This window comes from Dermacentor silvarum, chromosome 1 (genome assembly GCF_013339745.2).
Source record: "Dermacentor silvarum isolate Dsil-2018 chromosome 1, BIME_Dsil_1.4, whole genome shotgun sequence".
Classification (NCBI taxonomy): Eukaryota; Metazoa; Arthropoda; class Arachnida; order Ixodida; family Ixodidae; genus Dermacentor; species Dermacentor silvarum.
The window spans coordinates 157,275,462-157,290,713 of NC_051154.1; the positions used below are offsets into that span (position 1 = coordinate 157,275,462).

At 44.8% G+C, this 15,252-nt stretch overlaps 1 protein-coding gene across 4 annotated transcripts in view; it reads left to right on the plus strand.

The window, feature by feature from the left end:
• Positions 1 to 15,252, plus strand: part of LOC119431941 (uncharacterized) — a 117,954-nt gene that overhangs the window by 60,423 nt on the left and 42,279 nt on the right. The window contains exon 1 of one of the 4 annotated variants that reach the window (XM_049656696.1): positions 2,495 to 2,567. The exons of 1 other annotated variant lie outside the window; for it this stretch is intronic. Coding sequence is in view for 1 of the 3 variants with exons in the window: in XM_049656699.1 (XP_049512656.1) it covers positions 6,926 to 7,366 (441 nt within the window). In the remaining 2 variants the exon portion in view is untranslated. Of the gene's footprint in view, positions 1 to 2,494; positions 2,568 to 2,709; positions 2,802 to 6,665; positions 7,367 to 15,252 lie in introns of those variants that run through there. 2 more of the 4 variants (XM_049656698.1, XM_049656699.1) reach the window with 2 other exon arrangements.

Here is a 15,252-nt window from a genome sequence, read left to right on the forward strand (position 1 = left end):
AGCTTGAGTGTGGGGGCATGCCCCCGCTGGTTTAGAACCTATGGGGGCGACCCCCCCCCCCCCCCCCCGGTTCTGGAGCCCCTGCTCCCCACCTTCCATCTGCTAACAGACCGGCTAGTAGGAAGGAACGGCTGTAATGACTCGGTGACTTCAGGGAAACACAGGCAAAAACGCTAATCGTCCTTTCATACGGCGCGCCACGTCTGTTCATCACTTCACGCGAAAGCAGTGGCGCTCATACACATAGCATCCAGTGTACGCGTCGCTATTGGTCAGGCGCGTAAACAAGTTTCAGAACGTTCGAGTCGTCTCTCTCCGATGCGGAGCCGACACCCGCGAGAAAAATTGGAGATGCATCCACTTAACACTGTAAAGGCTACAAGCTCTCCAGACTGCTCTGCTCGAAATGTCCGTTCCGGAAACCGGTTTGGAATGGTTCCTTCGATTCATTCCGGTTCAGGTTCAGTTCCAAAATGGCGTAAGAAATACGCATTCGGTTCGGTTCCGGTTTCGGGCAAAAAATGCTCGCCGTGCGGCCAAGCCGTCACTAGTATTATTTTAGGACAAGCTTTATGATGTCTTTTACCATGAAGTATTAGCGAAACTATCATTGTTTTCTTTAACTCCCTCAGCAATTTGGCCATTATAGACGCCTTTCTTAAGCCCGTTTCACGTGGTGCGATTTTGCAGTGCGTTTTTCGCAGCTACGATTTCCGCAGATGCGAAATTGGCGATCCCGTTTCATGGATATACGGCAGCTGCGTTTTTCGCATACTCGTTAAGCATTCTGACTGGCGATGACGTATGAGCGAGCCGCCTCCTATTGGTCGTCTGTTTCCACCGCTACAGTGGCTACCACCGCATCTGCGTTTTTCGCAGAGAAGTTCAGCACGCCGAACATCGAAAAAACGCACGCACGAAGCGTCCGGCGGCCTATTTTCCGCAGCTGCGAATTCGCACGTGCGAATTCGCAGACAAAATTGCACCATGTGAAACGGGCTTTACTGATTTAGTTTTATTGCGATAGCAATTATATGGACACTTCCAACGGATTTCTGCCGTCGCCGTCGTCGTCGCCGTCGCCGTGAGGTTCCGTATAGATAAAACCTTCGCCGCGCGCCGTATGCCCGAGCGGAAGCGTGCGGGGACGCACGCTGCCACGCAGAGCGAACCCACTTAATCTTCCACGCGCGATCAAGGAAGCGGGAAGCGAGCGCCGGAGGGAGCGGGGGGGGGGGTGCTTCTACTCTGCCAACAACCGCGCTCGTCGCTCGCTCGCACCGTCTCTTATCTCCACACGGCTCTGACCTTTATGCGCTGTGCATTCGCCGCTCAGTTTCCGTTGAAGCGATAGCCCACACGTACCTTCGCCCGCTGCGGCGTATATGCGCTTGCTGCCAGCGTTTTGACAGTCGTTGTCTGCAGTCATTCAGTGTGATCTATTCATGTTTGTTTGTGCGCGCTCACACCACAGTTAGTAATAGTCGGGCCACATTTTCCAACGCACGCTACACATGCAATGCTGCCCGGATCGGCAGTGCAGCGCTACAGGGGTGGCCCTTCGCACGCGCTGCCCACGGGCAGCGCTTCTCATCAACACCACCATTTCACACGCGCCTTCTCGTGGTCATCGAGTCTCTCTTCATGTCGGTCTACTTACGCCGCAGCACACCTGCTTACTTAATCAGCTCATGTTTACTACAATTCATATTGCTACCAAAGCTGCTCACCTTACTTCGTATGACATTGCTGTGTTGCTATCGCATTCATTGCTTCGCCCTTAGTGCGAAACTGTGACATCTTTTATTTTGTTATTACAGTTAGCACGAGTTAAGTCGTAGGCTCGGTTTGAGCGGTGAATTAAATTTTATGCGTAAGTGTCAAATGACCCACTGAGCGAAATGCAGCTCCACTAACGTGAAACCTGGGGAGGGGCGAAGCATGCAGTGATGCACCGCTAATGGGCTCATGCTGCCTTAAGCAATGGCTCATAAGCCCGTAAACGCGGCCTCCCCACTACGACGACAGAAGAGAAGTGAAACTCTACGCTGGAATGATGAGCGGCAAGGCAGCCAGCTGTAGAAGACGACGACGACGACGACAACGAACGCGGGAGCAGTGGCACGAGCACGTGCCGAGTGCGAGCATGAGCCGCTTGCTTACCGTGACTACGACAAGAGACGCCAGCAGCCCCGGCGTATAAGGTGCTTCGCACCTAAAATTCGGGTTCGGTTCCGGTTCGACACCCTGCAAGCAACACGCTGACTCATTCAAGATATATGCTTTCTTCTCCTCGAATACATCGGCCTCGGTAAACCGTTGGATGATTTCAACCAAATAGTAAACACTAAAAAAAAATGTTCTCTCGCTGCATAAAATAAGCTCTATTTGCTCTTCCTATTTTCGATTTTTTCTCCTTTCTTTTCACAGTGTCACAACGACTGTGGCGCCATCACTACGCAAGATTTTGTAGGTCTGTTCTAGCCATCTAGCCACCATAACGTGGCATGGTAGGGAGGCCACAGAGGTGGTGTTTTAGCGTGGCTTGAAATTCGATCATTTATTTGGTAAGTCTGCTCTACATGCTTACTTCGGATGTTGTCGTCATTGCGGCACAGTGCGGCGGTAAAGACATGTGGTTGTGATGATGCGTGCTTCTACGTAACCGTCCTAATTTTTCATTGCAGACAGCGGGATTAAACCTTGTGGAGTAACCTCTTTGAATTGCGTCATCCAACGGCGCTTGATACAAAGCTTGATACGACTTCACTGCCTTGGTGTGGTGGACTGGAGCGTGCAAGGTGAGAGACTAGCTTCCTTTCAAACGTACGTGCTTCATTCGGATCAATTGACATTGGCGAGGATAAAATGAAAGGCCTGATACGATTACTTCGGTCATATTTCGCGTGGGTTCTTGTTAAAATAAGCGCGAGACGGCGGCGGTTAATTGAAAAACGTCTTCGCGAACGCGCAACATTTTGCCAGACAAAGAAAACAACAAATGTGAAGTTTATTATTTATTTTTATTTTTTCGCAAAAAGTTTGTATGGCTATTCCGTCGGCAGCCGGACAGCGGTGGGCACATGGAGGAAGGAAATAAACCTTCCATCCTCCATAGTACCGTCAGCTGTCCAACCAACCTCCTTTGTCCCTTGTGTGATTTGGTCATATATGAGATCAGTTACCATACAAAAATAAACATAATGCCGGGAGCGGGGCCATCATGAGAGCACGAAATACGGGTGTCACACGGCTCACTTTTAATCGCGATCAAGCCCGATCTCGATCGAATTTCTCGGTCGTGATTGGCTCCTTTGCGCAAGCTGCGCGAGAGAGCCAATCGCAATCGCAAATTTCGATCCGGATCGGGCTTTATTGCGATCAAAAGTGGTCTTGTGACACCGGTATTATATAAAAATTGGAGGTCGCTTTAGCTTCGCCTTTATGAGTGGAACGCGATAGCGTTATCGGGACCCGTTTGCATCGCATTTTAAATGCGAAGCATTTCTTCGCGAACATTTGATACTTTGACAGTGTCTATCTATCTGTCTATCTATCTATCTATCTATCTATCTATCTAGCCGCCTACGTATTTGTGCTCTCATAGTCGTTTCGTTAACTTGGTATGTACCAAAATTGGCATACTATGAGAAGAGTATAGACGAACAGAAATGATATGCCATGACAAGAATGTCATTACATGCGTGTCATGTAATTCATGAAAAAGCCGCCTACGTCTTGGTGCTCTCATGATGGTTTCGTTAACTTACTAGGTACCAAAATTGGCATAGTATGACAGGAGTGCATTACGAACATAAGTGATAGGTCATGACATGCGTGTCATGTAGGTAATGACAACCCAGCGAAAAAATATTAAAACTCAAAAACCACTGAAACGGGCTCGGACGTGGGCACTAAGGGGAGGAAACACTAAAGGATCATGGTAGAAATCAGTCATGGGCATGACTCAGCATAAATGGCAATGACTCAACGAAAAAAGATTAACACTCAAAAACCACTGAAATGGGTTCGGACGTGGTTACTAAGGGAAGGAAACAATAAAAGATAATGGTAGAAGTCACAGTCATGACCATGACTGAGCAAAAATTACAATGACTCGGCGAAAAAATATTAACACTCAAAAACCACTGAAATGGGCTCGGACGTGGGTACTAAGTGAAGGAAACACTAAAGGATGATGGTCGAAGTCAGTCATGACCATGACTCAGCAAAAATTACAATGACTCGGCGAAAAAATATTAACACTCAAAAACCACTGAAGTGGGTTCGGACGTGGGTATTAAGGGAAGGAGACACTAAAGGATGCTGGTAGAAGTCAGTCATGGCCATGACTGAGCAAAAATGACAATGACTCAGCAAAAAAAGATTAACACCCAAAATCCACTGAAATGGGTTCGGACGTGGGTACTAAGTGAAGGAAACACTAAAGGATGATGGTCGAAGTCAGTCATGACCACGACTCAGCAAAAATGAGAATGACACAGCGAAAAAAGATTAACACTCAAAAACCAGTGGAATGGGTTCGGATGTGATACTGATTAAGTGAAGGAAAAAGCTAAAGGTTGATGGTCGAAGTCATAGTCATGAGCATGACTAAGGCTTTCGCATTAAGGTCTCTTAGGTGTAGCTAAAGGGACTCCTGAGGACTCATGATATGAATGTCATGACATGCGTGTCATATAGGTCATGAAAGAGCCACCTACATCTTAGTGTTCTCATGGTAGTTTCGTTCTCTTGGTTGGCTCCCCACACACTTCTTCGCATAACTCCAATTCCCACAGGGCATGGGATCTGCCGGCTTTTTCTTTGAGTCGGTTTCCCTGCAACACAGGACGTGGGAAAGCCAGCTTACAAAGACCAAGCTTACACCTATCCCCTTAAAGTCGGCTTGACTTTTAAACAGAAATGCATTGCTGGGAAGACATTTTTCCAGGGGCAATATAAGTCGTCTTAATTCAAATGTGAAAGCCCTAGGACCTTTTTATATTATTTTATTAATTGCTTGTTATTGCCCCGAAGCGCGCGCGTGTCCAAAACGCATTAGGCAGGCCAAGTCCCAATTTGACCTGCCAAAGATGTGAGCGCCATCTGGATAAGATTTTCGCCAGTAGCATACCCGAGCACACCCCTGTTAAGGTTAGGTACAAATACTGGCAAAAGGGGTTAGTGTTTGAGTTTCCTCGTAACAGAATAATGTTTTTTCGTACATTCAAATAATAGTCTGACGTCACCATGCATGTCTCTAGGTTGCGGTTAAGCCGTACTTTACCATTTTTCTGACGGATTTCACTGTGAGAAATTCAAATTTCATTCACTAACACTTGCGCCACGCTTAGGGCCTGCGCGGTCGGGGTGGTTCGGGATGATTTTCTCCGCCACGGATGCTGAGATCCACGCTGACACCGACGCTGGATTTTCAGCGACACGGGTCCCTTAACGCTATCGTGTTAATAAAGCGGGCGTTGCAGGATCTCAAGGGCACCTAAGTAGCAGCGAGGGGATTTAAGGGGCGGTTCGTGAGTTGCGGCCGGAGCAATCCGGGGGTTGCTCACATGCAAGATTGTCTGTTCGCGATATACCCCTGACACGCTAAGGCCTCAGTGAGCACCAAATCACCGACCAGTCTAGGTTCCAGCTTTGATGTTTCCGCTGCCCCGTTGGTGTCCCCTGGAAGCACCGCCAAAGTATACTAAATAATGACGTGTTATTTAGACTTAGTGCTACATGCGCAAATTCTAACTCCTTCGCGATCTCCGCTGTCAGATCAGGTTCCGTAAACGCAAGCCTAGGGAATTTCTGCGAACTGCCGTCAAAATTTATTTCGATACATGTTTCTGTTCTATCGCAAGTTGATGTTGTGTCAGGCTGCCAATGGGAGGCTACTGCTACGAGCAGCAATTCTTACAGCTGCCATGAGAATAGACACCGTGATTTTTTTTTTTAATCTCTGTGTTATGTTCACAATTCTTTTGAGACTAGAGTTCATTTAGAAGGTACATGAGCTGTGAAATATAATCTAATCTCGCTTTTATCTCGCTGCTTCTTTGAGTGATTCAAGCCAAACAAAGGAGATAAAGTGACCTCGATTATCCAAGCAGCAATGCTCTTTTATTTCTCTTGAATGGGGGCATACTTACAACTAGGACTTTTTCTTTGCCTTTTCTCTTTTTCTCTTCGATTCCCTGTAGGTGTGTGCAAGAAGTTATCGGAATCTGCCACTCATTTGTGTCCACTTCCAGCATCGACCTCCATTGCACCATTGTACAGCACATTTTTGCATAGCGAAGCTGCTGAGTTGATCTAATACCACCCAGGCGCTTGTGTCATTCACAAGGAAAGACAGCCTGGACGCAAGAAGATGACCAAAGCAACTACATAATCTTCTTTGCTAGATTGTTGAGTGGGTTTTCTTTTTCTTTCCTATTAGGTAGTCATCCACCACTACCTTGAGATGAATCCTAGTATGTTTCAAATGAATGGTGCTGTTGCTTCAAATAATGCCAGCTCTTCTCATACTGCTGTGGAAACTCTGAACAGTCAAGGACTTGTGAGGCAGTATAGTGGTTTCAGTTCTACTTACCTTGTTCTGGTGAATCCAATAAGCCCATCACTCGTATCACGTCAAGAAGATGGCAATAATACAGTCGCTTTTCAGGTGAATACCACACTTTTGCCATCACCACTCACACCAGTTACACCCCAGTGCTTGGCTTCCAGCGCCGCTTGGCCTGTGGCAAACCTTGTAAGATCACCTTTTTTGCAAACAGCTCCACCACAACTTGCAGCTGGAAATGTGGAATTGCGTCCATCCCTTCGCCCAATCTCAGGAATACTGCCGTCCGTACCATCATTCCAACCTTCGTCATGTACTAACTTTGTTCCAGATACCCCATTGCCTAATCAGATGTCACAGATAGGCCAATGCGCTTCTGGTTTCCAGCCAAGAGCCTTGCGTCGCTTGTTGCCAAAGGTAACCACAGAGTCAGTCAAATCGTCTGTTTCTACTGAAAATGCATACAGCTACAAGGGTCTCGAAGCCAGTGGAGTGCATTGCAAGAGCAACTTTTCACCAATGGGCAAAACATCATTTTTCAGTCATCCTGGAGGGCCTGCAACATACTGCCAGACTTCTAGCTCAACAAGCATTGCCGCAAGAGCTTCAGTAAAGGTGCCTGCAAGTGTGAATGCAGCAGCAGGGGCTAACATAGAAGTGACAAGTAATATGATGCTGCCAAAAAAAGCTAAAGAAACATTTCCATCATTGGTTGAAAAAGTGAACCAAGATATAGTGTGCAGTGTGGAAAAGCATGCAATGCATATGCAGCCCAGTGCAGTGCAAACAAAGGTTACTGAGCAGAGCGTAATCTCCCAATCTTCTGACAGTTACAGTGCACCAAAACCAAATGGGTCACCTGTTCACTGCACTGTCAATAACTCAAGGCATGAATTTGATGCAGTAGAACCTCACACTTCTACTAGCACCCAGGACTCTACAGGTGTTCTCATGGATGCAGAGAATGAATCTCTTGGCAATTACCATCTCTCGGGAAAAGAAGGAAGGTCACTGTGTATTGATGACTCTTTCAGCTTAGAGCAAGACTCTCTTGAAAAAGAAGCTCACCTTTCAACTGTCTCACATAATCCTACACGAGTTACAATAGGAGAAGAGAACTTACCAGCTCTTGACTGTAACTACAAATCCAAAAAAGGTGATTTGTCCCTTCATGTTGACAGTGCCACCGACCACTCAGGACACCAGTTTGTTAAAACAGTTCTAGATGTTCGTAAGGGACGCACCACTCTTAATTCAGATGAACCAGTCAGAAACTTCCAAACTCTTGTGACTAGCGGCACATCAGAAAAAAATGAAACAGATCATTTTCATGGCGCTGTCAATGACTCAAAGTGCCATTTCAATGAATCAGTGCTGGATGCTTGTATTATGAGAAATGTTTCTGAAGGGACGACTGTAGGTAATGAAAACTCACAAGCACATCGCAGCTGCTCTGCCTTGGAGAAAAATAGTTGGTCACAACTTATTGACCACGCTGTTACGAACTCAGGTAATCAGTCCCATGGAGTAAGACCTGACACTGATATAAATTCTAATGATTCTGCAAGCATTGCTGTGGATAATAATGTTCCGGTACAGGACAAAAAAGTTTGCCATTTCGTTTGGCAAGATGATGACATTTCTGAAGAAGTTTTTTCCTTCACTGATATTGGTTGTGAGCAAGAGAAGGCTGAAGTGCAGGGTGAAGCGAACAGTTGCAGCGACGATTTAAAGCTTGTTGACAGCAACAGGCTACCTAAAACTAAAGAAGCAAAATCATCCTGTGTTCGGAGAAAACAACCAGTACGAGCTTCCAAATGCCTATACTCATCTGCTAGCAGCAAAACTACTGTATTGGAGCGAAAACCTCAAAAGGCAAATAAACGAGAGACATCGCACCTCACCATCTCGGTGCCAAACTGCATTGGCCGTCCATGCATTGTTGTCATGGGTCGACTAAATGACAAGGTGATGAAATCTGGTCATGTTAATTTGACGACTGTGCCAGAAGAAACTCTTTTCATGAGCAGTACATCACTTGAAGTAAAATTGTTCCCAGGAAAAGTTATTTCAGTTGCCAGCTGTGCAACATTTCAAGATATCCATGATCAACCATCCAAAAGGGAGTGTGCTGAACAAACACAGGGTGATGATTTGTGAAAACTACTGGAGGAATGTCTTGCCTGCATGAGCCAGCTGCATTCAGTTTTTCATACTACTGATCTCGGCTCAATGTGATGCTGTGGTATTGGGTGCCATAAACTGTTTTCTCCATTCTCCTTCATTATATTTTTTATTGGGCATTTGTCATGTTCTTTATGCTATGTATAATGACACTGTCATATTCTAGAGAAGCATTAGTGGCTTCTGTGAAGGAACTGTAGTTGGTAATTTTCAGTGTTGCAACCAAACTGATCATACCATGTAACTTTTAATTTTAGCTAGGCTTGTTCCAACTGAGCACAGCTGTTTTAAAGGCCTTTGAAAAGTATATAACATCAATATCATCAGACGTGTTCATGTTTTTCTTTGCTGTTCGAACTTGAATTGTTTTGAGAAATTTTTAAGCTTTGCTTGCTGGCAAACTGTATTGCTGGGCATAGAGGGCATTAATGCTGTTGAAAAAAAGTTGTGCAATATGCAAGCAGTAAATGAACACTGTTTTTTCTCCTGCTGCTTCTGTTCTCTTGGTTTTGGTGCACACAGGGATATTTCACTTTCATACGCTCCAATTAATTTGTGTTTAGTGCAACCAAGATGATAATCTTTCCAAAATCTGCTGTTAGCAAGCTGCTATATTCACACTGTGCAATTTGATTGTTCTGCAATTTGTGCTGTGTGCTAGCTCACTGTGATTAACTTGTCAATAAAGGCCAATTGCAACAACATTCTACCTTAACTAATTTTATTATAAATGAGTAATACTTATTGAAGCAGTCTTTAAATAGCACTTAGCCGATGATGCGTGCACCTGGTGGTTAGAGGATATATGATGTCAATCGAACAGGTCGCCTTGGTGGTTTTTCTGCGAGCAGTAACGGTGGCATTTTTCAGTTTTGCTGTCAAAAAAGTTCATTCTTGCTAGAATTTCATGACTCATTCACTCGTATTTCAATTGTAAAATTTTATGTCTGCATAATCTGAGACTTGGCTTTTGATGCTGTCAAAGATTTTGTTTCAGTTGGCCTTTAAGTAGACAACTTCATTACAGTGTGGAAGGAAGTCTGCTAGTCCTAGCAGGCTGTCTTAACCCATTCTTTCTCCCATTCCCAAATTTCTGTTACGTTCATATTTTGCTACTAGTATTGTATAACATGATGTGTTTATTTCTGTTCTGTTCGGTTCAGTTATATTTGTTTTAGTGCCATTCTGTTATATTTCATTTCACTTTTACAATTTGTCGCTAATACTGTATAATGCTGCATGTTTCATTCTGTTCTTTTCTTTATTCATGTTACCCACTCCCCTCTACAAAGCCTCGGCGATTGAGGGTATCGAAAATAAATAAATAAATAAACCGGCTGCCATACACATACAGCACAACACACGACATGCTTGTAGTAACTGTTTATTGCAACATTTCCTATTTTTTCAAGCTTGTGAATGCCTCTGTTTTTATGCTCTTTTGCTAAACTGGTGTGATAGTACAAAGGGGATTGTACCGATTCCTTTGAAGAGCTGTGATGTAGAAGTTGTATTGAGATTTCATGTGCTGTTTTGAACTCTTATTTCATGTAATATTGCTGTAACTATGAGAAATTTGTGCTTGTAATATATGCTGCTCCCATTCTTGTTGACGCCTTTACACTGGGATGCACTTCAAGTTGGTGTCCATGTGAATGTAGCACAAAGCTACAAAGCTACATGTAGGTATGTGCACTCTTCTGAATATAGCTTGAAGTTGTTGTGTCAATGTTTCGTGCTGTTATCATTTGGACCATTGAGAACTTACTGAACATTAGTTCTAACATGTCCAGCACTTCCACTGAGCTTCTTATATTAGCTAAATTAAAACAATCAGACAGTCCCACTTTCGTGCCGGCGGTCTTGCAGACTCAATGGTGATGGGCTTTTTCCCACTTTAAATTCCCCAGTGGCACAAATCTATAATCTGTTTTGTCACTCTAAGAATAGGCCTGCAGTGGTCTGGTACATCTGCATCGCCACTAATGCTCTAAGTATAATGTGTTGTGTTGTCTCAGTAAATAGGAGAAATAACACAGCACAAAATAATTATCATAATCATGTTGCTTACCAAGAAAGCATGCACGTACAATTAAAAATGGTGTAACAACACACTTCGTCATGCAGTCAGATATGAACATAACTCTTTGTGCCACAATAGATGGTGATGCTGGTGTGTACCAGAGTAGCGTGTTTTGCTGACTATAAGCAGATTTACCTAAATGAATTCTGCAGAAGCCTGCAGAGTGGGGTAAAGTTAGCTGTCCGCCAAGTTGATCAATGCTATCTTCCCTTTCATAGGCATATATGGGTTTGTCATTTTAGGAAGTTGCTCGAAATTTTTTATTATTTTTTTCCGGCAGTGTTCGTGCATGTACAGCTGCTGCGGAAAAAGATTAGCACAAGTGGCCGATGACCGGAGCAGGGAAATTCCGGTACACAGCACTCTTGTTCCCGTGCGCACTGGTTTCTAAAGTGCCTCATGAATCATATTTCAAAGAGGGGGTGCCTGGCACTCTCGTTTTCGGCGTGCTAGGGAACAACAGCGTCGCGTGCCGCAATTAATTTGATCGGGTGATCGGTCACTTGTGCCAATTTTTTTTCGCTGCAGCTGTGCACCGTCGCGTGGATGAAGAACAATTTTCGTCTCCAGAAGCTAGTGTAATTTTGAGTTTCCACGTATCAGAATTATGTTTTCTCGTATGTGCTGTTTTTCAAATTACAATGCAATGCTATTATGTCTGCAGGTTGTGTGCAAGTCGTACTTTACAAATTTTGTGACGCACTTTGAGAAATTGAATTAGTTCAATTACGCACTTGCACCAGGCGGAGGGTCTACTAGAATGAGGATATATGCTGCACTCCGGCACACCTGCCTGCACGCGGGACGAACGTGTCCACACGATGTATCTGTCCTTGATGAGTGGGCACTCTGTCCGTTGCATCAGTTGCGCAGAGTGTGCTGTGACCGTAATCGACATCAGGGCAACTGTTAAAAAATTACAGTAATGTTCACGTCGTGAACGCGGGTTACACACAAGATATTGGACGACACGAACGTGCACCGCAGCGCCGAAGCACTAAGGGAAAGGGCGTGAACGAGGTCGTGGACGCTGCATTGATCTCGACGATGCGACGCCTTGTGGTGGTGGTGCTTGTGTAACGTCAGCAACAGCTTCGCTGTACATCCACCTTCACAGGGTGGATGGAGGTGGAATTTTTTTTTTTTTTTGATAGCATATCGCAATTTTAAAGACAGGGAATATAGGGGGATGGGGGCTTGTTGGTGTTACCTGGCACACATAGACAGGTAAATATCCTTACCTTGGCACGGATATTTACCTTGCCTTGGTGTGTTGGGCTGCTCAGCCTTGCATTGGCACGGATATTTACCTTGCCTTGGCGTATCGGGCTGCTCAGGAAGAGGTTACAGGATCAAATCCCGGGCATGGCGGCTGCATTTCGATGGGGGCGAAATACAGAAAACACCCGTGTAGTTAGATTTAGGTGCACATTAAAGAACCCCAGGTGGGCCAAATTATCCGGTGGTCCAACTTTTTCCATCCATCCATCCCCCAATACGGCGTGCCTCATATTCATATGGTGGTTTTGGCATGTAAGACCCCATATTTAAATTTTTTTTGCCTTGCCTTGGCATGAATCGACTACCACAAACCAGAGCTTTATTGCCTCACCAATACTTTGTGTGAAAATCCAGACTCTGCTGTAGCTGATAGTGCAGCGGGGTTGAACAAAGGGTCAGCAAGGCTCTAAGAAAGGTTGCCCGTCCCATGAAGGGATGGTGGTGGACAGCACTGCCCTCTTCAAAGTGCTTTCACAAAATGTAAGTGTCCAATTGCCTACTGCACAAATGAACAGGTAACAGGCCTCACCATGAATACAAACCAGAACTTTATTGCGGCACCAGCAGTAAATGGTTTGGTTAATCTCCTTGTCTGGAAAAATGTTCTATCCATTAGTATAGAGAATGCACAGAACTTGTTCCATACAGCAGTGCCACCTGATGCTGGCATGTGTCCACCTGCACCACTGGCACTTCATCCAGTGTTTAGCATGAATAAGAGCATAAAGGGTGATCTTGCAGGAAATTTCAGATTTAAAGTAAACTGTAGGGGCAAAGTTAGTAATCCTAAACAAGTTTAGTGCCTCATAAGGAAAAAAGGTGTTTTCATGTGGGAGCACCACCACGCTTAACCATCATTCAAGTGAAGCATCCAGGTTCGTTGATGCAGTAAGAGCCAAATGAAAAAACTTCCAGCAGAACCCATCTCACGATGAATGCCAATGTTAATGCGACTAACATTGAAGCAATCTAGCGACACACTGTATTGCCACCGCAGAAATGCATCATCCCCCTGGGCCAATGGGACTCCAACAAGTGCCTCTTAGAGAAGTTGTCAACTTGCATTTCTGGAACGTTTCCTATGTCCAATGAACCCGCCACTAAGGAAGTGCCTCCACTTTCACAGTCTATCAACATCGCGGCGCTCAATCTTTCGCTTTCGTATTCGGCATTCTGCATGCAGTCAGCATTCCCATAATTCTATAATGCGTCAAATGTTTTTTGTGTAATACATCTGTATCTGTTGCGAGCCCGGCTTCGCCTCGATTTTTTAAGGAGGGGCTCGGCAGCCCCTCGCCATGTCAACTGTAGCACTACGACACCCATTTGACAAGCGCTGGAGGTGAGTTTATTACCAGTAGTGCCTTGTGCGGGGCAATTCTAACTCTCCACGTTTTCGATTAATCATTTAATCGCAGTTAATCGGTTGATGTGGCCAGAGTGAAGTTCGGTACCGGGCCGAAACGTCAGCAATATATTAGTATTTTTCCTACATGCTTCTTTCCTCCATTTTTCCTACATGCCAATGCACTTTTCTGCAAAGTTCGATAATTCATATCTCGAAACTGGTGTCATCCCGAGAATTCGTTCCAAGTGGATCCGCCTTGCAAACTCCACGGCTACAATTTGTAAATTGCAATATGGGTTATCAGGTAATTAGTTAAAAACTTAATTGGTGAATTATTGGTAATTATTCAATTATGCATTTCAATATCTCGTGCAAGTAATGTCCACCTCTTCGAGTAGACCAGCTCATGAACGAAAATTGTGCTATCTGCCACAGGCAACCTTTAAGAACTTTTGAAAGTGTTCGCTGAAACACCCTGTATATAGAGGGTGTTCATTTTTAAGCTTTACGGTATTTTTAAATATCGCCCGTGGCAGGTAGCAAAATTCTTATCGTTGAGCTGGGTTATTCGATGAGGCGGACATTAGTACCATGAGAAATGGAAACACATATTCAACTAATTAACAAAAAATCACTAATTAACTTTTTAGTTAATTACTTTATGACACATTGAAATTTACTAATTGTAGCCTGTGAGTTTGCAAGACACATCCACTTGGAATGAAAGTTTCCAGAATGACACCAGTTTGGAGATATGCGCCATCAAACTCGGTATAAAAATTCAGTGTTGTTCCACTTACTTTTTTACCAGAATTCTGTTTTATACATTGAAGCTCAAAAGTAACTGGACTGCCCATGCATTTCGTCCCACACTTTGGGAAATATCTTGAAACTGGTGTCATCCTGGAAATTCATTTCAAGTGGATGCGTCTTGCAAACTTACCGGCTACAATTAGTAAATTACAATGTGTGTTGTAAAGTAATTACTAAGAAGTTCATTAGTCAATTTTTGTTAATTAGTTGAATATGCGTTTCAATTTCTTGTGCTAACAATGTCCGCCTCCTCTTATAACCCAGCTCAACGTTAAGAATTATGCTACCTGCCACAGGCGATTTTTAAAACTTCCGTGATGCTTAATTTTGAACACCCGGTATATATATATATACATTGTAAAGGAGAAAACAGACAACACCCGTTCACTGGAGCGGCTGTTCTATTCTCTCCCTCATCATCTTCTCCTCCAGCACCAGAGCCCGGGTGCCTCTCTTTCTCTTCATTACACTCGGCCACGCTGCTGAACGTAGCTCTGGCGGTTATGGGGGCGCGCTGGTGCTGGAAAAACATTGCATTCAAAACTTGGGAAAACAAGTAGTCGTTAAGACCGTCCAGTGCGCAACCAGCTCCTCTGGAGGTCGGCACTCACTGTTGCACTCTAACCGCAGGTCCCGCCGACGATTATCTCGTCGCAGTTGGAAAAACGGGGCAGGCGATCTCGCACACTGAACCGGCGTCTGTCTCACAATGCGGGATCGGTCGCACTGGTTGCGGTCGGTCGCGGTGCGAAGGTGCTTCGAGGTGCTCGAATCGGCTGGTCTTGGCAAAAGGTCGCGCGCAGCCGGACTGTTCTCTTCAGAAGCCGTACCGTCGGCAGTATTTGATTGGCCTGCGATGTGTATTGTGAAAGTAGGAGTTACGAGTCCATTAACGCTCGAAACAGTAGAGAGCCGTATACACGTCTAAAGCGATGGCTTCCTGGGCCTCTGGTCTCCCGTGGGTCTCCC